General features: G+C 52.4%; 4 protein-coding genes across 5 annotated transcripts; 1 reads left to right on the forward strand and 3 right to left on the reverse strand.

The window, feature by feature from the left end:
• Window positions 1–267: 267 nt before the first annotated feature.
• NCU08606 lies at window positions 268–4408 on the reverse strand. Of its 2 annotated transcripts, XM_011394909.1 has the most exons (4): window positions 4093–4408; window positions 1254–3970; window positions 1042–1180; window positions 268–966 (listed from the first exon to the last, which is right to left on the reverse strand). In XM_011394909.1, exons 2-4 carry the CDS (start codon window positions 3229–3231, stop codon window positions 858–860), a joined length of 2226 nt encoding a protein of 741 aa, XP_011393211.1. In that variant the 5' UTR covers window positions 3232–3970; window positions 4093–4408; the 3' UTR covers window positions 268–857. The 2 variants fall into 2 exon arrangements, with proteins under 2 accessions (XP_011393211.1, XP_011393212.1); XM_011394910.1 differs by having other exon boundaries at window positions 1254–4408.
• A 4294-nt stretch (window positions 4409–8702) lies between these two features.
• Window positions 8703–11014, reverse strand: NCU08607 (endoplasmic reticulum-Golgi intermediate compartment protein 3). Its single transcript, XM_959722.3, has 4 exons — window positions 10310–11014; window positions 10024–10204; window positions 9157–9943; window positions 8703–9076 (listed from the first exon to the last, which is right to left on the reverse strand). Exons 1-4 carry the CDS (start codon window positions 10500–10502, stop codon window positions 8903–8905), a joined length of 1335 nt encoding a protein of 444 aa, XP_964815.1. The 5' UTR covers window positions 10503–11014; the 3' UTR covers window positions 8703–8902.
• Window positions 11015–12944: 1930 nt separating this feature from the next.
• Window positions 12945–15317, forward strand: NCU08608 (hypothetical protein; the record flags this gene model as incomplete). The annotated part of the gene is made up of 3 exons (XM_959723.3): window positions 12945–13026; window positions 13279–13633; window positions 13697–15317. 3 exons carry the CDS (start codon window positions 12945–12947, stop codon window positions 15315–15317), a joined length of 2058 nt encoding a protein of 685 aa, XP_964816.3.
• On the reverse strand, window positions 14826–17337 carry NCU08609 (Mn2+ homeostasis protein Per1). The gene is made up of 4 exons (XM_959724.3): window positions 16807–17337; window positions 16643–16694; window positions 15755–16535; window positions 14826–15694 (listed from the first exon to the last, which is right to left on the reverse strand). Exons 1-4 carry the CDS (start codon window positions 16951–16953, stop codon window positions 15637–15639), a joined length of 1038 nt encoding a protein of 345 aa, XP_964817.3. The 5' UTR covers window positions 16954–17337; the 3' UTR covers window positions 14826–15636.
• Between the last annotated feature and the right edge of the window lie 384 nt (window positions 17338–17721).

Raw genomic sequence — 17721 nt, forward strand, 5'->3', positions numbered from 1 at the left:
GGGATGAAATATATGCAAAAGCCCTTCTTTTTTTTTTTTTTTTTGTTCTGCCTCGTCCAGTCCTTCCACTGACTGACTCCCCTCTCTCCTTGCGCCTTTGCTATGCCTGCCCGCCTGCCTGCCTGCGATCTTCCGCTCCTCGCTTGGCTTGGATGAAAAGGAAGAGAAATGCAACTTTTTTCTTTTCAAACCCTCCCCACCACCAAATTGATACAAAGAAAGAAGAATGAACATAGAAGAAGAAGGGAAAACGGAGAGAAGAAGAAAAAAAAAAAAAAAAAAAAAAAAAAAAGGGAAGAAAGGAAAAAGCGAAGGTATAAAAACACGAATGGAAAAACAGAGGGGAAAGGAAAAAAACACTCAATAGGAGGAAAGGACAAGCAGGGAAAAAAGCGAATGTTGCTCATAACGTACAGAGTTTTTGGAAAGAATTTGTAAATGTAAATGCACAGAGAAATCGAGCTGTCCGCCGTACAAAATCACGGCGGAAGCACTAAACAGCAGGAACAATAACAACGCCCTGTAGCCATGCACCCAGCGCCTTGTAACTCCTTTTCCGAAGACTCTCAAAACGATGGCCCAACCGGATGGGAATTTTTGTATGCTGTATAGAGGAGGGGGGGATGTATGTATAAACGGGTTGTGGGTATTTGGAATGGGTATTTGGTGCTTGCTTTTGTGTTAGATGGGATTGAGATGCATTGTCGTTATCGTCAGTTGAGGAAAGATTCCAAGATTGAGTGTTGGAAGTCGACAAATGAATGCCCTGCCGGGCCAGATGGCGAAGAGAACCTAACCAAGAATAAAGTGCCGGGTATAGACGAAGATAACTGGAAACCGTCGCGCTGTTAGATCACTCAAGAATGGTTCCACCCAAACAGTGTTTTCCTAGACTTGGACTTGTTGCGTGAGTGTTTCGAGTCTTTCCCGTCTTTCGGATCATCGGCGTATTTTGGTTTGTGAATCCTGTTCCTTGTTGTCAGCCTCCCATCCCATATTCCCAACCCGAACACAGTGAGAAACACAAGAATAAAAACTTACCAGCTGTTTCCAACCATACTCATTCCCTTGGCCTCCGCCTCTCGGTAATACTTGGCACTCTTCTTCAAGTTCTTCTTGCACCCGATACCCTGGGCATAGCAGAACCCAGCTTCCGCTAGAGCGTCCACGTCGCCCCAAGCTATATCGTTTCCTTGTCAGCAAATCTAATCCTCTCTTGCAAACCCTCACAGAAGAAGAGACAGAAGACTTACACCCGGCAATTTCAAAACACCTCAACGCCAAAACCTTGTCCTGCTCAATTCCCCACCCATTCATATGAGACACACCCAACTCGTAAAGCGCCAACGCAAACTGCGCCTTTCTCGCCTTGTGCTCCACCTTATCCACCGATTTTCCTTCCTTTGTCTTGTCGTCATCTTGCTGTAATTCCAAATTGACACTTGCCGCGGCCTTTCTGAGCCATTCTACTCCCTCGCGCTGGTTTGGTCTCATACCCCATCCGTGTCGGCAGGCGAGGGCGTAAAGCAGCATACCCGTAGGATGGCCTTGTTTTGCTGCGTGACGGAGATGCCACGTAGATTCTTGCAGTGCACCCTTTTCGTGCAGGGCCACGGCTTTGGAGACGTGCTCTTCGGCGGTCATTTCGGCCATGGTCTGATGGCCGGTGGCTTGGCCTAGAGAGCGTGTAGCTGTGAGGGTAGCTGCTGTGTCGTGCGTAGCGGCGATGGAGGGTGCTGCCGTCGACGTTGAGGTGGCCGTGGGGGTGGCCGTCTTGTTTTGATTGCTGTCGGGAGTTGGAGACGTAGACGGACGGGCGCGCTCGAGGGCACTGTCTGTTGAAAGGCGACCAATGGCTTCTGGCGACGGTTGCCGTGTTGAAGCTGACCTTGGGACCTCGAGGCTTACCTTGCTTTGCTCGGATGGTATCTGCCTGAGGCGGTCCTCGGATAGGCGAGGTCCTACTGAGCTCGATGGCGATGGAGGAAGCTGTCCGGATACGTGAGCACGGGGGAGAAGCTCATTTGAGCTAGGCAACGGAGGTTGCTCGTTGGTAGTGACCTGCCTAAGGGGCGTACCAAACTCGGGCCTCTCGTCTTCCGCCCGCCGAACCGACTTTCCTCGTGGCAATGTGAACTGCACATTGTGGAAGGAGTGGTTACCGTCGGGGTCAGGGAAACCATCGCCGTTCATGCTGACCGGGGTATGCGCCTCATTATCAACCAAGACAAACGACGCATGGCTGTCAGAAGACGGCTGGCGAGCTGGGAACTCGAAGGAGGGGGTTTCTGCCCTACTCATGGGCATGGAAAAGTTCATGGATGGTTTTTGCAGTCCGGACATGTCCGATGCGATTGAGGGCGACCGTTGACTGCGGCCCATAGGAGACAGGATGCTGCTGCTGGTGGACATCTTGCGGGAACCCTGAGAGACCTGAGAGTGAAACGATGTTCCCAACGAACCAAGCCCATCCTCGTCAGTCGGTTCCAGGGGCGAAGACATCATGCTCGAAGATCGCTTGGGAAACAAAGGGCGAGGTGGCAGCAGGCCACCCTGTACCTGCTCCGGCGAAGTCATAGCCCGAGTCAAAGTCGGTGCCGGGGGTGGTGAGCGCGCCATGCTCTCTCGGGTTCCCATGGCCGAAGCCGATCGTCGCTCAATATCGGGGCTGCGGTCGAGGGGCTGGGGCGATTCCTCCCTACGGGCTCCGATTCCGAAAGAGATCTCTCCTTCTACGCTTTCGGCATCGAGGTTCGGTCGAGCGGGCATCGGAACGGACGACTCGATGGGGGTGGGTGGGATGCGGCTCATGCGCGGGTGCATCGACTTGGGTCGGTTGTTCACGTCCTCGTCCACCTCGTGCCTCAGGCCCAGGCCGACGTTGTGCTGCGGTGTGTAAGCCTCATCGCTTCCAGAGTCTTGGGATAGGGAGCGAAAGTATTCGGAACGGCCTTGTACAATTAACGGGCTATCGGTAGTCAGAGGCGGCAAACGGCTCAAGCGCCGGCCCTGCCTTGCGCTCTCTTCAAGTTGTTTGGCAAGCAGCCGGCTTTGCATGGCAAAAGCATCCAGAGGGGAGAGCTCTGGGGGCGCCTCGCCGGCGACATGAAGTCGAGGGGATCGCAGTGGCCTTGAGACGGACATTGCTGACTTGGACCGTATGTCGAGCTGCGCTGGACGGCGTGGTGTGGACGACATGATGGATTCTGTGTCGGCCGTGTCGGAACCCATTGGATGTTTGTTCCGTAAGGAGTCGAGAAAGCCGAGAGAAGTTTCCTAAGTCGGCGGGTATGGATCCGAGTATGAAGGTCGGATTCTGGCGAGTCGGCCAAGAGGCCGCAACGTCACAGCGAGAGTCGAAAGTGTAGGTTTCGAACTAAAGACGGTGCATCAAGTATGAGGAGGTCGAGTTTGAACGACGGGCAGGTAGCGAGCGTGGTGTTGGTCTGTGGTTAGGCCGTGTGGTTCAACGAGCGTTGTTGCCGTCGTCGAGTTCGAGGACAGGCAGAATCGGTGGGTATCCCGGATAGTAGTGCAGATGCAGGGACTCGAGGATCCCTATTCTCCCCTTTCGTCGAATGGACTCGTTCGAGAATGGAGGGGGGTGGCAAGCGAGTGTCGGGTGGTGTGCGTCAAAGCAGGTTTTCCGATGCTGGAGAAGGGCGCATTCGAACGGTCGACCTGACACGGGGTAGCTGTCGTGCTTAGTGAGGTAGGCCGACGATGACGGGACGACAGCGAATCAGTCCTAGCAGTGGCCCATGGGGGGGGGTGTGGTGGACTGGAATCTGGTGGACGGGGAGTCGCAGCGATCGACAACGAGTGACTATAATTTAATTCGGACGGGGGGTTTCTGTCGAGGATATGATGGCCGAGGGTAGTGAGGGTGGTTGAGGAATTGCGACTCGGCTCTCGGATTGACTCGCTCGTCTCTCGTTCGGCTCTCGACTGGAAGCGAATGGATGTCGTCCTTGGTATTCTCCTAGGTTAGGTACTAGGAAGAATGGGGGGAGACGTGTGTATAGAGGAGGAGGAGGAGGAGGGGACCTCGAGGGTTTGCAAGTGATGGTGGTGGTAGTGAGGGTCGGGTACCTCTAGGGATGAAAGAAAAAAAAGCAAGACAACGACAGGGACACCAAGGTACCGACTCGTGGAGGAGAAGGGAAAAAAAAGGTAGTGTAGGTAGGCAAGGTAGGAATCAAACAGGGGGACACCGGTTGTTTTGCCCGAGGAGAGGGAACAACAAAGTCAAGAAGACATTGATGGAGTCGAAAAAAGTGACAATGGATGGAAGTAGGAAAGTGGACATGCATGGGCGAGCGAGCAGAAAGTTGAATTGGGGAATCTCGAAGCCCATTTGCTTGTTCTCTGCAGTTGTCATCCCAAGTCTCTCAAGGTTCAAGGGAAGTTCATCTCTGTGAGCAGAGAAGAGGCATCCATGGACGAACGGGTCTGGCGGGTCCCTGAGAAAAACGGTCTGTTAGGCCACGAGCGGGCCAGCACTACGGGACCAATGACGGGGGCATCTTCACTCACTAACTGACACCACTGTAACCTCGTCTCAGCGCGTCTGATGCACACCCTTTGGTTAGCACGCTAGCGTTCGGGCATCGAGTGGGTTCATCTGGGGATATTAAGTGGGCCGGGTGGGCGGGCGAATATTGCGGCTAGGCTGTTCACGGTAACATGTCTGTAATTGTGTTCCAAAAATGAAGGGCGCTAGAGTGGAACAGGAATAGCTGTGTGGATGGGCGTTCCCTCACGTTCCTGAAAGCATTCGCGATTGTGGAAGACGATGCAAGACACACTCATGAAAGAAAGAGCGAACGATGCAAGACACCCTCTTACTGTTGTCGCTCTTTGTACTGTTGTTGTTCGCTAGTAAGGTACTACTTGCATAAGGTAGGTAATGAGTACATTCCGCACACTCTTACATGAAAATTACAACCAGAGGAGGTAAGTAGGTACCTACCAACAACTTGAACTTGACTGCAGTGATTTTCCATGCATGATTTTCCTTGGTCCTCAACTCCAGCGAGTCGTCGTCGTCGATCGATATCCTCCACTCTCCAGGACTTGATCTCCAGAAACGGTCGAACATCTGTATCTCGAAACCACGCAACATCCACCGGATTAAGCCCCATCTCTCCAAGATCTGCAATGGCATCACCGGTCCCCCTTTTCTCCAGGTCTCTTTTCTGATACATGGCAGCCTATCTCTTGACCCCTCAAATGCATCTCGCAATAGGTAGAGGTAGGGGCTCTATACAGTGTTCCCATAGAGGTACTATACCGACCACACCGACCACACCGACCACACCGACAACGGCACAACGGCACAACGGCGCCCCCCTCCCTCATCACGGTAGGTATGTAATGTGGCACATAGATACAGAAATAGTATCGTGTACACCACCTACTCATCGCATTCGAATGTCCAGCATATCCGTTGGGATCCGTCTTGCTTCAAAGCAGTGCAACATGACTCCAAAATCCTCAAACCTCTTGCATGGCGCCAAGCAACTCTAGATGTGGTCCATTTCTCCTAAACGGCCCCCTGGTCTCCCCATTTGACGTCTCGACCAGGGGCATTGCTTGCGGCTTATAAGACAATAGAACCCCTATGGTCGGAAAAATGCACGTCTTTGGGGCCGGAAATTGTTTGGCTGTCAGGTGCCCATCTCTCCTGCATGAAGCATTTTTGAAGTGTCGGTCTCACTCGGGATTTGTTGAAACAAAGTCGATGATGCTTCACATGGCTTTTCTTTTTTGTTGTCACGGTCGCAACCAGAGGTAGACCGCGAGAGAGGAGAGAGAGAGTTAGAGAAAGCCTTCCGGTTATGGGCGCTCATTAATCTGTCGCCCAGAGTCAAGCCTTTGTCCCTTTTTTCCCTTTTGCTCGGCCAAATCTCGTTTTCTCTCAAAACTGATCAGTCAAGTCACGGCCGACCGCCCGACGGCCCCGCTCGGGATGATACGCGATCGGATTCCCAATTCGATCCATCTATCCACCAATCTCTCACCAACACTTGACGAGAAAAGAAACGAAACGACTACGGCAAAAAGGAATTAAAAAAAAAAAATAAAAAAAAAAAAATCGAGGTACACAACACATGCAAATCTGTTTGCTGCCTGGCCTCCATCATTGCCTCGTGGCACATGGCACAGGGATGATAAGAACCCGCCAACCCAATCTCGTGTCGATGTCGTGCACTGATGGAAGACTGGAAATGAGGGACCCCTTCCCGTCCGGTCAAGTTACACGTGGGAGATGGTTGGAGGCACTGGGATCTTGGTTAATGAGCCCTATGATGAGGTTTATAAGTAGGGACGCGGTAGGCCACGGCAGGGAGATGAAGCACCTCTTTTGGTAGAGAGAGATGAACACCCACCCATAGCGGGTCTTTTTTTTTTTCTATCGTCCATGATATCTTCTTGGCTTCATCAGCACTTTTGATGACCTCTTCGTTCTTGTCCAACGTTCCTCAAGAATGCCGCTGACGCTGTCGTGGTCAACTTAACACAAGCATAGCCGCTGCCGCTGCCGCTTTGTACTTACCTTACCACTTACTTAGCCACTGCACCGAGAGCAAACACGGGTTTTGCCGCCACGTCGCCATCAGAGATCAAACTCAGCAGTACCGTCAAGGGAAAAAGGAAAAAAAAAAGGAAAGAAAGAACAGAAGCAAAAAACAGCGACGACGAAAACGGACAACAACAGTTCAACATGGCAGGGGTTCTCCACGATTTCCGTTGAATGCAGCATTCACGAAAGCGCAATGTAGACATAGTGTAGTCTCCAGCGGGACCTGCATCATTACCTAGGTCGCTGCATGCCATGCGTGCAGCGCTGTCATTTTGCGATGCGAGTGCTGAAACGAGATGAACTGGACACTAAACAGAACCTAGGGAAGTTCGGATCTTTATTCCATGGCCGCTAACCCCTTTTGGGAGATCCGTTCGTCTTCTTTCGATCTTCTTGTTTTCTTTTTCTCTCCTTGCTCTCACCGGTACCACCGAGAAATCATCCTCAAAGTTAACCTATATACGGCATTTCCTTGAGGTTTTATTGTTGTAGCGTTCATTAGGTTCCACGATTCTAGCATATCACCACTGTGGTACACACTTTCTGATATGCGTTGAACCCTGCGGCCGGGCATCCGGATCAATACGAAGTACACTACGAAGACACCAACAAAGGCTGGGGGGGGGGGGGGGGGGGAAACGGGACTGGTTGCGTCCAGATCGCCATCACCGTCGCAACGACCCGATTCCCCGATCCTTTCCAGATCTCCAGCTCGAAAATCGAAATCTAGACCGAGATCCTCCAAGTCTCAAGTCTAAAAGTCTTTGAGTCTTTGCCAGGTAGATCCAGCAACCCTAACAACCAAAGAAGAGGGGGGGAAAAAAAGAAGAGAAAAACAACATGTGGGAGAGTCCAAGTCTGTAATTTGCTACGTATAGGTATCTTTTAAAGGTCCATCAGGCAGCTTCTAGCAGTTGCTGTATCTCGAACTTGTCTGATATTCAACATCGCCTCTTCAATTGATAGGAACACACACAGGCACAGTACACAATGCAAAAACGCTTTGCGCCTTCCATCATCCAATTGCCCACGATGGAAGTCATCAGACATCCAAACTGAGATCTAACCGAGCAACCTGCAACACAAATTCCGTGAACAACTCAATACAATGCAACCATATTGGTAGAAGGCAAAGTCACCAACTTGGCCGCAAAACCGCAAAGTGACAACTGCCAAACCAAACCAGAACCCTCATCGTGATTTGCCACGGTTCACCATCACAAGCACGAAGCATGGCGAGGTCTGACGATGTCTGAGGTAACTTTAATCCAGAGACATCAATCCAAGTCAAGACACACAAGACAAACACGCTCGCTGCCTGCCGAAAACATACCTTCCTCCATGCCTGCTACTTCTGCCAGAATCAAAACATGTACCAAAGTAAAGCATACGAAACTCGTAGTAGTGGAGATCGAACGACTTAAAAAAAAGAAAAGGGTACAAAAGTGTAGCCAACCCAAACCGATTCAACCAACACGATCGATACGATCTAATCGTGGCGAATTTGGTTAGTTTCCTGCTGAGCTTACCCATTCAGCAGTCCCCAGCTTGCACAGCCCTGTTCAGACAGTCTCGCCTGTGGAGTTTTGGAGTTTTCAGCCGCAACACCTACGGGCACTCCAGTCCCCTCTGCACACACTCATCGAGCTGCTGTTCACGAAAACAGATACATACCTAGAAAACAGTGTACAAAACCACGACCCAGACTATCGGGTCGTGATCGAGATTGAGATTTGAGAGTCCGTATCCAGACTCTCTCGGCTCCTGTTTCGGACCGAACTCTCCGGCCCTTTTTAGATACCTTGTTCCTTACCTTACCTACCTTAGCTGCCAGGCACATGCTGCGTACCGATCCCTCCGATCCGTGCCCCACCCGGATCCGACTGGGAATCCACATCGGCGTGCTTTGAGTACCTGTAGAGGTAGTGTAGCTTACACCGTCCGGCCGTCCCGGGTCCCAGGTAGTCGGGTTCGTTCGTTTGAGCTGGGGTTAGGGTGGTTTGGATGGTGGTTTCAAGGGGTTCATGTTTGTTTTGAAACTGCCAGACCTTTACTTTGGGTATACTCGTCCAGATATAGGGAGGGTATCATTCACATCGCATCAAAACCAGCGACGCTCATCATGCAGAGACATATTAGCACCGTGAACAATTCTGCTGTACGTACCTAGGTAGATTCAGATAAAACTGTAATAAATCTCAAAAAAAAAAGGAAATATTTGCAAATCCCTCCCGTCTTTAGACACAACCAACCCATCAATCTATACCTACCTGCCTCTGCTTTTTCACCTCCCTTGACCAGCAGATATCCATGTGTTTAGTTATCCTTGCTCCTCAACTTCTTCAACCTCACCGTGCCCTCAAACAAGCCTCTGTCTACCGCCGCCGCAACGGTCAAGGTACCACCCACGACCGCGCAAAGACCAGCCAAGAAGCCAAGGAAGGACTTGGCGCGCTCTTCACGGTTGACCACCTTCATAGGGGAGATGTCCTGTCGCCCACTTTGTTAGCACTTGTCATCACCAACACCATCCAACAACAACAACACCCAAAAAGGGATAGGGGACCTACGTAGGAGAAAAACACGCCCGGAATACCTCCCCTACTGTGTAATCTCTCACCATGACCCTCCTTGGAATCGTCACCCCCTGTCAAGCTGCGCTTATGGCTGGTAACGCTATACTGATGCGTCTCCATGCTTCCATCTGATCCGTACCCATACGCGCCCAGTCCAACACTGTGGTCCTGCTCCCAGGCCGCCTTGTTCTGCGCCGCCTGCTTCTCCCAGCCGAGGGGCAGGTAAGAGGTCGGCACGATCTTGACAAAGTACATGAAATTGTAGTTCGGATCGTTCGTCTCCTGCTTGGTGTTGTCCAGGGGATTCAAATGGTGGTTCGTCCACAGCGTGTTCTTCCCATTACCACCCAACTTGCGAACCAAGTCGTCAGGCAGCTGGGGACCGAATCGCAACGAGTGAATGATGTGGCTGAACGAATGGCCGCCGGGGACGGGCGTGCTCCACCACTGCGCCAGGTCGTGGACGTGCATGTTGCCGTTGGAGAAGGACCGGCCGGGGGCAATGTGGAAGTTGCCAATCACCTTGTTGACGCGCAGGCCGCCTTCGATGCGGCAGCCTTCGTGGCGCTGCTCGGCCAGCCGCTCCGTGTAGTGCTCCCGCTGGCATTGCTCCATGGTGGCGCCATCGCCAAAGGCCCACGAGGCCTGGGCGTAGGCTTCGCGCACTTCTTCGCAGGTGGAGCAGCAGCCGGGCTTTTTGGCGTTGTAAGGGGCCGGGGCGCCGTAGCAGGGACCGCAGTAGGAGGGGTCGAGGTGGGTGGCGGATTCGTCGGCGGCGTGGCTGTTGGGTGTAAGATGTGTTAGTGGTGGTGCTATTGGTAATAGGTAATGGAAGGGGGAGACGGGTAAGGGAAAACGTACAGAGAAAGAACCTTGGCGTCAATCTCGCCTCCTCCTTCGCTTTGGGGCCTAAGTCTGATCTTCTTGACGCCGTGCTGGACGCCGTGTTGTTGCTCGCCGGATACGTCCATAACGTCGAGGGTCAAGAGTTCGCAGGGTACTTTGGGGAAGGTGATGTTGAGATGGATTTCCATTCGTTCGCCTGTTGCATTCCGTCATGGTCAGCTTTTGTTCTTCCTATCTGTCTTGTCTTGTCTATCCAGTTCTACTGTCTATGGGTTGCTGTTGTTGGGGTAAGTATGCGCACCTCGTCCCTTGTCAACCACCAACTCGGGGTGTATCACCACCTTCCTGTAGTCTCTCCATTCTCCCCACGAGAGGAACAAGACGACAAGCAGCGAGACAATGGTGACGATGCCTCCGGATGTTGTCCTGATCCTGGCATCTTCGACTGTTTTTGTAAAAGCGTCGAGCTTGGTGAATCTCCATTTCCCGGCCATCTTGGATCGTCGGCGGGTTTGTTGAAGGTTGCCTCCAGGGGCGGACGGGCTTCGGTAGAATCAGCGACGGCAATGACCCAACTGAACTCTCTGGATATGGACACAGTGTAATGAGCAAGTAGTTCTACCCCTAAGTAGCCGAGGGACGGAGGAATGTTCCAATGGAAGGTTCCACGTGGTTTCGTTGGTGGAGGGGTTCGTCTCCCTTGCTTAGTTGCTGGGTGTTGTTGGTTCCCGTAGAGGGACGGAGCTTGCGCGTCACCAGCGGGAACGGACGGTGGAAGCTGTGGAATTGACAACGGTACTCAAAGCTCCAGCTCCAGGCTGTTAGTGGAATGTCAACTCTCCGATCATTCAGCTGTAGCCTTGTACCTTGGGCGGGACGGGAAAGGTGATCTTCACAAAGACTCCAAATTCCAGAAACGAAGGGCAGCAATCTAACAAACGAACAAGCACTTTAAGTCCTCGTTGACGCTTTCGCTACTTCATCACCATCAATCAATCAATCAATCAATCAATTAAGCCTCCGGATCAGTTAGCATCTTTAAACTGTTAACAAAACGAAACGCTAACGGACCCGAGTTGAGGCCACCTTACACGCTGATTCCCGGTCCGTTTTCTGATTGGTCACTAGGTCTCTTAGAGGGATCCACCACGTCGACTACCCATGATCCTGGGGACGAACCGTCTTGGCGCTGCCAGGGGAAATTTCTCCTGCATGAACCCTTTTTGTCTTTTGTTTTCTGGAACAGCGAGTGATGCCCTTTTTCCAGGAATGGAATGGTGATCAAAACATTGGACTTTGTCCACTTTTGACTCCTGCTTTGTTGCCACGACAACCGTATGTGAAGTCACTGCACCTCTAGCATCTGTTTGCAAAGAATACTGGACCAGATAGGTAGGTAATGATAGCACCGAACAACATGTCCATGTCTGCTCGCCAACATCAAGCCATCATGGCCCTCCTCAAAATAAAAATAAAATTGGGAAAAAAAAAAGAAGGGTCCCTCCAAGAATCGAACTAGGACCTCCCCTCATCAAGCTTTCGCCTTTCTACCACCTTCCAGTCTCCCACAGAGAACTTTGATCCATCGATTAATACATCAAGGTACCCATCGAGGAGGGAATTCGACAGTGAGTAAGTATACTGCCATCTTGCATCTCGTGAGTGGAAACTCTGGGTAGCAATGATAGACGTGTAGCCGTTTGGACCACAAATGTACCGATACGAAAAGCGGCCCTTCCTCTGGAGACTACTGTAGGGTACATTAGCAAGCGATGATAGAAAAGCAACTGTGTGCCCCCAACAAGATTCGAATCTCAGAAGTACGAGTCGTTTCACACGGGGACTCGGGGGTATGCTACCCCTTACACCAAGGGACCTTGGTTATGTGGTTGGTTGGAAGGAGGCTATAAGGGGCCTGGTGGGCTGCAGTGGTGGGCTACATTGGTGGGAGCCTGCGGAGGGCAGCAGGTTCTGTGATGGGGATAGTGATTGAATGGTGGTGTTGAAGATGGGATTACAGTCTGAGATTTGAAGTGTTATGTCGTCGGCAGTTGCGGGCGAGTTTGAGGAAGGTAGGCTCAATCAATACTAGCCGTCCATAGTAGCAACAACAAGTGGAACTTGTTCTCATATCTGACCGCCTGGTGGTGGCTTTGGTCGATTACGGGAAAGCGGGAGGTCAGCTGTAGAGATATGTGCAAGAGAAGATGCGGCTAGAGGTGTTCATTCTTCCTCTCTGTTGACAACGGCCGTGTATCGAACGGAAGGATCAAGAGAGAGCCGGCTCACCTCAATGTGACCGAGCTGACTTAGGTTGCCACAGGGGCAGGTATCACGGGTGCAGGTAGAAGTTCTTCCTCTAGAGGTAGGTTCTACTTTCGTAAACTCGCAGATGCACTGCTGGTCATCGCCTCGAGGAAGTGCCGACCCTCAATCATGAGCTCTTGCAGGCAATGCAGCCTGACTAACAGAGGAAAGTCTGAGCCACCACCAGACTGGCTTCTTTTTGCCTCCCCCTTTCCTTCTCTTACCAAGGATAGGTTGTGAGGTCCTGGAAGGGGCAGATCTTCTTGAAGGAAAGCACAATCATCTTGCTTGGACACCAAGTAAGTTAAAATCTAGGATTGTACCAATCCACACACCAGTCACTGTCACCAACCATCAACTCCAACCATCACAACATCAAGTGTTACGCCAATCCATCATTCGATCGTCCTTCAGCAATCACACCATCACACAGTGTTGCACAGCTAAATCTTGGTTATTTTCCATCCAACAACATACCCAACATCATTGATCACGACTACAACAAACAAGCATCACTCCAATCTGCTTCCCACATCAGTTCACCAAAAAGACTACCATACCCAAATAACCAACCCGACCTACCATACAAACACACACTACACTCAGAACTACAAAGCTAACTACACAAAATGGACTCCGCCTCTTCCACCGGGGCCGACGACTCCGAGCGTGGCCGGCCGTTGACACGCGCGGGCATCGACGACGGGACCGGTACAGACAATACGAACTACAGCCCTTCCCAGTCTTCCCGTGCCGACAGCAATCAAATTACGTCCAGTCCTCCATATCTTCTATCTTCTCCTCGTCCTCGCTCTCGATCTCCCCATTCTACTTCACCTCATCCTCGTCCTCGTCATCGCTCTCCTCCTCGTCCTTTTTCTCGTTCTCCCCTTCCTCCTCCTTTTTCTCGATCTCCCCTTTCTCTTCGTGCTAGTTTCACTCCTCGTACGGGCTTTCCATCAGGTTTCGCCCCCAGTTTCTTTGAGCGTGCCACTGCTGCCGCCAGAGCCGCCAACCTGGCGGCCAACAGCCGTCGTGGCAGCTCACCTAGCTCGTTCGACGAGCGTGAAGTTTCCTCCCCCACCTCTCGTGGCTCTTCTGGACCCTCAGCCCGCTTAGCCCGCTACTCCGCTGCCCCGTCACCAGATGCCGGCCCCATCTATTCTCCCGATCTTCGAGATTCCAATTTACCTTTTCCTTCCTTTCCTCCACCTCCTCCTGCAGCTAACCCACGCAACACGGCGCCCTACGGCTTCAATTATCCTCCTTATACTGCTTCCAACAACAATAACAGGAACGAACACTCGGTGAAACCTTAGTACGACACCGGAAGCATTGCATTCGACCTCCGCAAGCGAGGGGAAATGGCGCAACCGAGAAGCCTCGAGCGCGACGGACGAGATCCGGCGGATTTACGACATTTTGAGGGGTGTATCCGTGAACAAGGGTACGCGCTTCGCCCTTTTATGGGCAAGTTATCGACGACAGATGGCTGGGACTATGAAATGGGGTTGAAGGCATTGCCGGAGTGCTTGATTGCAGACAAGGAATGTTGGCGGGCATTGGATCCGTCCAAAACGGGGGCGAAGGAGGGATTTGGACGTCCCAATTTTGACGTGTGGGTGGACAAGAAGTTTACGAGCGTTGTGCTGTGTGTGGCGGATAAGAGGAACAAGTGTAGGGGGGTCATAGTGCGGTACAGGATTGATGAGAGGATGCATGAGGTGAAGGAGGCGGAGGGGCTGGATCTTGATTTGGGTATCGATGTGGATACGAGTGGGAAGGGGGCTCCGGTTTGGAAGAAAGGGGTGCTGGGGTTGAAGGTAATTGACTTTTGGAGGCCGGGAGTGGGGGATAAGGAGTTGCAGGCTGCGCTAGGAGAGACGACCAGTGGTGTCTTTGGACTACTCAGGGACGTGGATGCTATTCAGATTCACGGTGGCGCGGGGCCGTCGATGAGCGGGAATGTGGAGTATCCGATCGATGCGAGAATGAGAAGGTACTTGGACATGGAGGAGAATGTCCAAAGGCTCGCGATGGAGCTGGGGTATGAGCAAGTAAGTGAGGAGCAAAAGCCAATGGGTGTGCGGTGGGTGTTGGAATTTCCGCGAGACGCGTTGGGCGACTTATTCGAAATTATGGACAAGTTGTCGAGGAAAAAGCTTGAGGAGAAAGTATGGAAGGAGAGGGAGAGGAAAATCGAGTTTGAAAGGTGCGCAAAGGAGGAAGAATTCAAGGTTATCAATGAGGCTGGCGCCGGCGGAACAAAGTATGTGGAGGATGTGAGCGCGGATATGGATTTCAAGGACATGGCCATGCTTAATGAGATGGAACGATGGGGCCTCCGAAAGGTCCGCACCAGGGCCGACGACGCCAGACGCCGGAACAGTGGAGGCGGCTTGGGACCAGTGCTGTTTTCTGCTAGCCCCTCGCCGTCGGGCAGCGTAAACTCTGACACGGATCGCAGCATAGTGCTTCCTTGGGAGGAAAACCCCGGGTCGCGTGGGAGAGCTATCTTGCGATACATCGAGAGAGATAGCCCAGAGTCTGGGGAGGTGGACGGAACCCGGTCGGAAGACGCTATCCCCGAGCAGTCAACCATGTTGGAGCACAAGGAGAGCATCAGTCCAAAGCCCGGCCAAGAGGAGGAAAGCAGGTCGGAAGGCGACAGCATGTCTAGCCCGGAAATCGCAACACTCTTCAAGGACAAGCAGTCTTCGGATGATGAGATGTTTCCAGATGAAGAGTCTCCCTCGGAAGACGCCGACGACGAGGGAGACAGATATCACCTCTCTGGGTCTAATAGTCCGGAGAACAAGCCGACTCTTGTTGAACACGTTGGTGTCGATAACGAAAACGTTGAGGGTTCTCTCGATGGAAATAAGGATGTCGATGTTAGTGTCAGGCCTGTTGATCCTTCCGATGAGGATTCTCCTCATGACGACTCGGATGATGAGGCTGTCGACTTGGCGGCTTCTGGCGACGAAAACGATGTTGAGTAGGAAGGTCAGGCGGATGAGAACAAACATGGTGAGAAGCCAGACGAGTACGATGTCAGGCTGCGCTTGCTCGATTTGCTTGGTGTCAACAGAAGTGCTTCTCCGGACGACGAGAATGAGACCAAGAACAGTGAAGCGAAAGGAAGCATTTGGGGTCCGGAAGGAGTTTTATGGTCTTGGGTATTGGTGTGAAAACATGAAATCGTCGTTCTCGTCAGCGTTTCGTGTATCAATCCTCTGGATATAGCGTAAACAAACATAATGTCTATTCCATTCTGTCAGCGCTCCAACTTGCTGTACACTGTCAGCTTCTCAAACCCTCCTAAGATTTGAGCCTCTCGCTCCTCGCCATGTCATCCTGCGCGTCTTTAACCAAGAAACTATAACATGAAGTTAGCTTTCCACCTCCTTTTCAACCTCGGACCTTGGAATATACTCACTTATACCAGATAATCGTCGGCACAATGGTGCCCGCATGCCACAAACTATGCGCATCCACACTCCCCCAAAGCGGCGGGAAATCCAACAGTTCCAAACTCATGGCCACCAACACCCACGCCACCACAATACCCGGCCACGCCGCCCACCCCTTCTTCTGCTCCCGGTACCTGGTCCACGAATACCAACTCCACAGCAAATTCTGGATCGCCCCGACCGCCACGTTGGCCGCCATGTTATACGTGTAATCCCACGCCCACATCTTCAGGTACGTGACATGCGCCACATACATCAAAATGCACAAAGCCGTCCACAGCCGCAAAAGCGACTCTCGGCGCGGCGTGTCCTTCTTATCCAGCCTAAAGATACGCACGACCGTATAATAAAGTCCGTACAAAACGTTGGCGCCCGCAGCGAAATAGTCGAGTTGTTCGGTAACGGGGAAATCCCTCGTGTGAAAAACGGCGCTGAAGAACCACGAGGCCATACCGACGTAGGAGAGCAAGATGTACCATTTCCGTAAGGGGTAGGAGGGCGGGATGTTGGGGAGGATTTTGGTGTAGAGACCCTGGTAGTGAGCCCAGAAGTTGCCGAGCGAGAAGAGAACGGAGAGGGGTTCTTGCATCCCGAGAAAACGGATAAAGGGCCATTTGCCGTGGTATTGGACGACTGGGTGCGGGAGGGGGGGAGGAGATTGGGAGAGGCGCGAGGAGGTGGTGAGGTGTTGGCAGGTGTAGTCGCATTCGGAGGGGCAGGACCAGAGGAGGAGACGGCGGTGGAGGGCTGGGAGGAAGTGGTTAGTTAGATCGTTTGTGGTGTTGACGACAAAGGTAGCGTAGGTAGCTAGATAGTGGATGAGAAGAGGGAAGGGGGAAAGGGGGAAGACGTACGAATGGGCGTTTGGTGTTCAGCGTCCGGACCGCAGTTTTCGCGTTCGCAGACCTAGTTGGTACCAGTACAGCGTCAGTTGGTCTCTCTCTCTTTCTGTCCTGGTTCCCTCTTGTCTTTCCGAAGCAATGCTGTGCTTCTTCCTCCAGGTTGGAAGACAACCCACCCTTATACACTCTTGGAATTCAGGCAGTCGATCACCGATGGATGCCGCGACGGGTGTAGCTAGCGCGACGAAGCCTAGCAGGAGCAATTGCTGTATCGACAGAAAGCTGGGAGCCCCGCCCGGTTTAGATGTGACGTTGAACTTCATTGTGTGGGCATTGGATGGCGGAGTCGAGTTCGATGGTGTTTGCGGCTCAGCTCCGAGTATCGAGTTGTTGGAGCTCAGAGGAGCTTGGAGGACGAAGAGGGAGACGCGTGTGGTTGTGGTTCGGCGCGGTGCAGGGTGAGTGAGGTTGGTGGTAAGTAGCTTGATGGTTCGATACCTAGCTCGGGTTCGGGGTCTCGGGGTGTTGCGTCAGACCGAATAGGTACCTATCGAGTCTAGCTAGCGACGGTCGGGAACTATTATTGCGACCACAAGCTGAACTGTGAAGCTGTAGAGAAAAGCGGCAGTGTCAATTGAAGATGTTAATCGATCCGAACCCCGGAATTCGGATGCCGCGGTTGGCGTTGGCATTCAGCGGGGCAACGCTAACTTAATACCTAAAGATGAATGAATGAAAGTCTCCGGGTGGGACAAGGCGCAGGGGCGGGCGGGCTGTAGTGGGCGGGCTGGGCGGCAGCACTATGTAACCCCACTCACCTACTGCTGTCCCGCTTCGGGCGGGAGGCGCCGAACAGGTGTGGGTTCAAGCGTCGCCTTGCTGGGCAGCGGGCAACAACACGTCAAACTCCGGAGACTGGGACCGCAGCCGGGGCCGGGGCAACATGTACTTCCGGCGTGGATCGAGTGGATTTATCAAGACCCGGTAAGGTTTTGAGGACGACTGTTTATAAAGGGATTTGAGTATGTCCCGATATGGAACCCTGCGAGTGTGCAGTGAGTCGTGTGTAGGTAGGTATTTTTTGGAGTCTT

Source organism: Neurospora crassa, linkage group I (assembly GCF_000182925.2).
Source record: "Neurospora crassa OR74A linkage group I, whole genome shotgun sequence".
In the NCBI taxonomy this organism is placed as follows: Eukaryota; Fungi; Ascomycota; class Sordariomycetes; order Sordariales; family Sordariaceae; genus Neurospora; species Neurospora crassa.